Source organism: Triticum dicoccoides, chromosome 3A (assembly GCF_002162155.2).
Source record: "Triticum dicoccoides isolate Atlit2015 ecotype Zavitan chromosome 3A, WEW_v2.0, whole genome shotgun sequence".
Classification (NCBI taxonomy): Eukaryota; Viridiplantae; Streptophyta; class Magnoliopsida; order Poales; family Poaceae; genus Triticum; species Triticum dicoccoides.
This window is the reverse complement of record NC_041384.1, coordinates 743,241,471-743,248,149: the sequence shown is the minus strand read 5'-3', so window position 1 is coordinate 743,248,149 and position 6,679 is coordinate 743,241,471. Positions and strand designations below refer to the sequence as shown.

At 37.1% G+C, this 6,679-nt stretch overlaps 1 protein-coding gene across 1 annotated transcript; it reads right to left on the bottom strand.

Annotated features, from left to right (window-relative positions):
• Positions 1 to 226: 226 nt before the first annotated feature.
• On the bottom strand, positions 227 to 909 carry LOC119273600 (keratin, type II cytoskeletal I-like). The gene has a single exon (XM_037554707.1). It carries the CDS (start codon positions 867 to 869, stop codon positions 480 to 482), a length of 390 nt encoding a protein of 129 aa, XP_037410604.1. The 5' UTR covers positions 870 to 909; the 3' UTR covers positions 227 to 479.
• Positions 910 to 6,679: the final 5,770 nt, after the last annotated feature.

Genomic DNA, 6,679 nt, shown 5'->3' with positions numbered 1-6,679 from the left:
CCGGCGGAGATAGTGGTCTTTTGTGATTTTTGGCAAAAACGGTAGTTTTGAAGTACCCTAGACACAAGTATGATGGTTTTGAGCAATTTACTCCACATGTGGGGATCAATGTATTTGCTTATTTAGAAAGAATGTTAGATCAAATGTGAACTCACCACCAATTTCAATCTTCATAAGTAGGAAAGATTACTATGGGGCTCTCAAAAAATAATAGCAGTGGTCATTCAAATCAACTATAGAGAGCTATAGTCGGTATTTCATAACATTACCGGACAATTGTACATAAACACCATATACCGGCACCCTGCTCAAGCTGCTATAGCGAGGCTAGCCGACTATTATAACTTCAACCTTAATTCCATGGATAAGATTGTACTCTATCTCTATGCGATGTTGACTTCCTGAGTAATTACCGGGGCAAAGGCGCCAACCTCACCGACGAGCTCCCTGTTCTTGTGCTGCTTCACCTCCTTCTTGTACTACCCCTGCCCCTGCTCGCCTCCGCCGAAGGACTCCTTTGTGGTGGTAGTGGTGTACGACATGATCCTACCGTCGTTGTGCCCGTAGCTGTGGATGTGCCCATGCCCGGGCCTGCCTGAGTCGAAGAGCCCGTGGGCGGTGTTGGAATACATGGTCCTGCCACCGCCACCGCGGCCTTGCCCGTGCATGCTGGAGTCGAAGCACTGGACGTCAGTGGTGTTGGAGTACATGTTGGTCCCGCCATATCCATGGCCGTGGCCGGTGCCAAGGCCGTGCTTGCTGGCGTCGTAGCACTCGGTGGGGGTGGAGTAAATCGTCCTGCCGCCGTCGAAGCCCTCGTCGGTGTTGGAGTATGGCATGGGCCTGCCGCCGTTGTAGTAGGCCGCCATTCTAAGAGCAGGTGGTGATGCTAAGCTAGCTAGTGCGATGGGTGCAGGTACGTGTTGATACTTGCTTGCTTGGCTCTCACAAATGTGCCGTGGGAGGGGTGTATTTATAGCGTGGCGAGTGGCAGTGAGAGGAGACGACGGACGGTGGAGATGAATTGGAGAGCAAAGATGATTCCATGATCGCCTCTATTATTGAAATCAAAATATTTGGGACTGTAGTTGTGAACATTTCCGGCATCGTTTTGTCGCTGCCGACAGATGTTATATACATATATAGCCTTGATGTGCAAAACTTGCCAAGATTCATTTGATCAAGTTGTTTTCTCTCTTTTGGGAAAGGGTATGGGATAGCCATAATTCGACAACTGGGAGTTTTTTTTTTGCAGCACTCAATAAAGTTATTCTTCTTTCCTCTGCTTTCAACAGAGCATCCATATCTCTAACTCTAGTACCAAATGAAAATGTGTTGCTGTAACTCTCTTTCTCGTCACATGGTTCTTATTAACAGTTCAGCTGATGACTAAGAGCAACTCTTAATCAAGGTCCCTCAAAGCCAACATATCAAGATTCACCGGTCATATTATGATCCTCCCCATGTCTCCAATCATGATATATCAGGATACAAATACAAAATCTGCAAAAACCAATCTTCATATTTCTATTGAGCCATTTGAGCAGTTCGCCAAAATAGCGGGACATTTTTTTTACTCGGTGTGATGCATGAACCGTTTTCACCCGGCAATGTTTTCTATAGGGGCCAACCAACGAGTAAGTAGTGCTTGAGAGACAAGCATGAAGTTGGTGATGTCATTGTCCGTGTTTTACAAAAAATGGACCATTAATTAGAAAGCTATGCAGTGATGGGGCCAAATGGAATCCGAGAATCCAATCAGTAATTTTTCTTTTCATATTAGATAATTGTGTCAAGAATATGCCATCCTAAATACACAAGGAGACGCCAGGAAAAACACAGCGTAGGCTCAATTTTGTTGTGCGTGTTGATTGAGAGGGTTATGGAAAAAGGTTTGTAATGTAGGGTATATAGGAGAGATAAATTATTTTTATAACTTCACTTAAACTTGCTTAACTTTGACTACCGCATATCAACATAGCAATGAAATAACATGATTAATTAATGTAAAGACTAATTCCCTTTTGAGAAATATTTCCTGTTTTTTTGTTGCATACTCATTTAAAATGGTAGTCTTCATATTTGCAGCTTTGGAGCATGCATAAAACATCACTTATTCCATAATGGAGGGATTAAATGAGAGGGAGAAAGACTTATCCAAGGGAAAATAAAATTTATCAATGTTTTATTGATCTATGCCAACATATTTAAAGTCGTTTTTCTATTCAATTCATTACTTATTTGGACAAATATTAATATAATCTTACATATTTGTATAGCTATGATTTTAGTATAAAATGACTCACACATGTTCACCAACCGAAAAAAGGTAACTCGGATAGAAGATACACAATAAAGCAACATACTAAGCCACTATAACCGAAAACTTATTGATATATCAAACCTTATTATTATGGTACCACAACTTATATGTGCATTTGTCATGTGCATGTCATTAGCCTACCATTCTTTTGTTGGATCCTTAGTATTTTAATATATCAAAATCCATACATCTCTTGTGGTAGGTGCTTCGATCGTAACCTAATTATATATTGTTTGATGATAGTCAGTAGATCTTCATAATTTAATAATTGTATACCTAACAAACAGTGACCTAAACTATTTTTTGATTACACTAATGCTCTAGTGGGCCTTAATTACTGTTTGGACCTCAAAACACATAATTTAATAATTATATACGTAACAAACAGTGACCTAAAATTTGAACTTTATCTCTGGTGACCTAACATCATGTAAAAACTACTAGCGACCTCACTATGTAATAACATGTGTGGACGACTCGAATGCAATATTGACATAAATGGTCTTTCTAGAAATGTCATCGGCACACATATTTATTATTAAAGATGTAGCACAAGTGATATTACATTTGGCAAAATAATTTTCTTGCCATCATGTAATATTAATTTTTGTGAAACACCAAAAATATTGCTTGTACACTTTCAACGAACTAAAGACGACACCCTCACATTTGCGAAACATGATATGACAAGTCATGGGAATCAATGGAGTAGACCACAATAGCCACAATATTACATTGATGCAGCCACAAGACCTTATTCCATAAGACACCATCTCAACCATCTAGATGTTGTCGCGACGAAGAACACACAAACTTGACAAAGAAGATACCTAAACTCATGAGGAGGTTGATACGGTTCCACATCTCCCGAAATCTGGTAGAATGTTGAAGGGGAGAGTAAATAGAGGAGATTGAAATTGGTGGATTATTTTCCTAACAAGTTGCCATGGAAGGCCAACCCATGGCCACAGACCTGACCCAAGCCACGGACTGTGTGAAAGTAAGGGCCGCCAAAAAGGAAAACTAGGGGACCTTTTGAGTGATACACTCAAGCTCTGGATCCGACTGGATTAGCCAAGTTCATGAAAGGGGCCTAATAAGAAGAGAAGAAGACTCAAGAAAGGGGAAAGTGAAGGATCATCCTGGTGCTTTCAAGCGGTGTATCCAATTTGGATAGTCTACTTTCATGGTTGGGAGCTAATAAGAAGACGACAAGACTCGAGAAAGGGGAAAGTTAAGGATCAGCCTAGTGCAACCCATGAAAGCACTGGTGTTCCATACATAGTAGATCGGCCCATGTTCTTTTAGGCAAGTAGTGTGAACGATGTTTTATTCTAGAGAGTGGATATTTATGTCAAACTTTGCTTAGATAAATATATGAGCCAACAACGCTCCTTCTTATTGCACGTGTCTTAGCTCAACTAAATCAAATGATAGTGTAAACCAATATCTAACACAAAATGACTGTTTTAATGGATATATAGTATAAATGCTCTATAAATTCATAGGCCAAATTCAAAATAAATCACTTGCAACAAAAATCATTAAAATGAAAGTATGCCAATCTTGAACGTGTTAGAAAATTTACATATGCCTACATGAAAACAATCAAACTATAAAATATTTTTCAAATAAAAAATATGACAATGCAACATGATAAAAATGCCAAGGAAATTATACAAATATAATTGAACAACAAGACCGATCTTAGAAATTACAATTGGTACACCATGCATAATTTCCAATTTCTCTTTAGACCAGCCAAATATATGGTCATATTATTAAAATTATAAAATTCTAGCCTGCGCATCGACCAGGCCACTTTGCTAGTTTACTCTTAACAAATTTTACCCCGTATCCAGTTGATGCCTTTGGGGGATGGGAGTGGGCAACTTAGCATACATAAGCATGAGTTCTATTAATAAACCAAAAATATTAGACATGGATTTATTTATGTAGAATGCAAAGTGATAGATATGAGTTAGCTAAGTAAACCAAACTATTAGATTTAGTAACACAAGCCTACTTCAATTCTCATGGAAAAGAATATGGCTGTGGTTCAAACATGTTGTACAAACAGATCTCATATCTGGTCAAGAAACAGTAGATAACTACGATGGGGTATATGCAACGCGTTGCTTACTAGCCACTCCACTACATATTCTAATAATCTCAATCTCAATTCATATGTTGCAGAGGGCGGTGGTTGGTGTGGTTTCTATCACTATGTGTTGCCGTTCACTTCGGCCAAATCATGCTTTCATTTCTCTTTTCTCTTTCTTGTTTTTGAGGAAATTTCTGTTTTATTAGTTTGGTAATTGTGCGTTTTCGATATCTTGATTAGTTATGGATATCGTATTAGTGTAGAGGCCGACTGTAATTGGTATATTAATGATATTAATATATTCCCCTTATTAATAAAGATAGGTAGATGCTAGATTCCACATTCGCTCGCACCGAAGGGGGACAAGAAATTATAAACTGTCTTTTAAGAAACAGACTAAGAAACACACATATGCTATGTCACACTCAATTTGAAGTAATATTCCACAGCACAGATGCTATGTCACAATCAACAATAAGTTAAATTCAATTGTTCATATTTTGATTCTATTAACTACTAGGGGAAAATATTGCTCTAAAATTAGGGTCCCCAATGTACACCTCTGGGGCATATCTAGGTACAGCTTTATGCTGGGACCTAACGTAGCAGCGCCTCAAGTGATAGGCTAGTGAATCGGCGTAGTAACGTGCTTCTACTGACTTTTGTTTATTATATTGGTTTGTTCCTTTTCTTTTTTCCCTTTTTTCGTATATATGTATTGAATATTCCAAATGTATATATTTGAATCATTACTTACTTCAAATTTGGAAAAGGTGCTCTTAGCGCGTTAAAATATTTTCTGTGTTTTCAAAAAATATTCATGCAACTTAAAACAATGTTGATAGCATTAAAAGAATGATCGTGGCATTTAAAAAAAGCATGTGTAAAAAATGTTCATGAATTTTTTTATAAATGTTTATACAATGTAATAACATTTTCATGTAATTCAGAAAACAGTGTTTCGTACCATTCAGAAAAATATGAAAACATGTCCAAACGTTTAAAGAAATGTTATTGACATTTTAAAGGTGTTTATACAATATAAATATTTTTTCACATAGTGAAATAAAAATTTCATGCCATCAAAAAATTCAACGTGTTGAAAAATGTTTAACATTTATTGGAATTTATTTTCAAAAAATGTATTTATTTATTTGAAAATTGTTCAACTTGTACCAAGAAACTGTTCCATGTGTATAAAAAATGTACAAGGTGCATTGAAAAAGGTCGACATGTGTTGAAATGATAAAAATAAAATAGAAAAATAGAAGAAAACCGGTGGAGAAACACAAAGAAAGGTAGAACAGCACATAGAAGCTTCTAAAACCAGTCCAAACCTGTCATAGAAGAGTCCTAAAATCGCTTTCCAAAAACCCAAATCGGGTCGGCCCATATAGTGATCGCCTACTACGAAACGGGGTACGCCTCACAGTAGGTGAGACATACCATTCGAGGAGTTCTCCTCGTCGGCGCTCCTTGCGCCAGATAATGCAAATTGCATTGCCGCTAATAAATTCATATGTCGGCCCAACACAGTGGCTCTCCCGCGAGAGCGAGCTAGCGGCTGAGCGAACGGTCACACGAGAGATTTCGCTGTAGACCACTGATCATTTGACCTGCTAACCACTGACAGTTGGACCCTTGACCTCTGACTGCGAACCATTGACATGGACGTTGACCGTTAACTTTTAACAGGAAATATTTTGTGGAAATTAGGTAAAAAAAATTCAGTAGATTCCAATGCAAGTCCACAATTTGAAAAAATTCATGAGTTTAAAAAGTTCCCGAATTTGAAAAAAAAATCATGGATTCATGAAAAATCAATTCATCGACTTTGAAAAAAAGTCCACGAACATGAAAAAAAAATCACCGACTTTGAAAAAAAAATCACCGAATTTGAAAAAATATTCATCAATCTTGAGAAAATTTCACGTACTTGGAAAATTTCATCAATTTTCAAGAACAATTAGTGTTTTTCAAAAAGTTCATGGACTTTGAAAAAAATTCATCAAATTTTCAAGCAAGTTTGTATTATTTTTAAAAAAGGTTCAGAAAATTTGGAAAATTTCAGTAACTTTGAAAACAAGTTCATTGAATTTTCAAAAACTTTGCGCATAACCTTACCAAAAAACCATAAAACATTCATGCAGAAGAATTTGACAAATGAAATCACAAAAACTGAAATGGAAAAAAGAAAAACAGACCAAAAATATGGAAGAAAAAAAGAACGAAAAAAACCTGACTAGTAACCT

Bases quoted from the DNA above. Each gene is read 5' to 3' on its own strand.
- LOC119273600 (XM_037554707.1), bottom strand. From the start codon at position 869: ATGGCGGCCTACTACAACGGCGGCAGGCCCATGCCATACTCCAACACC.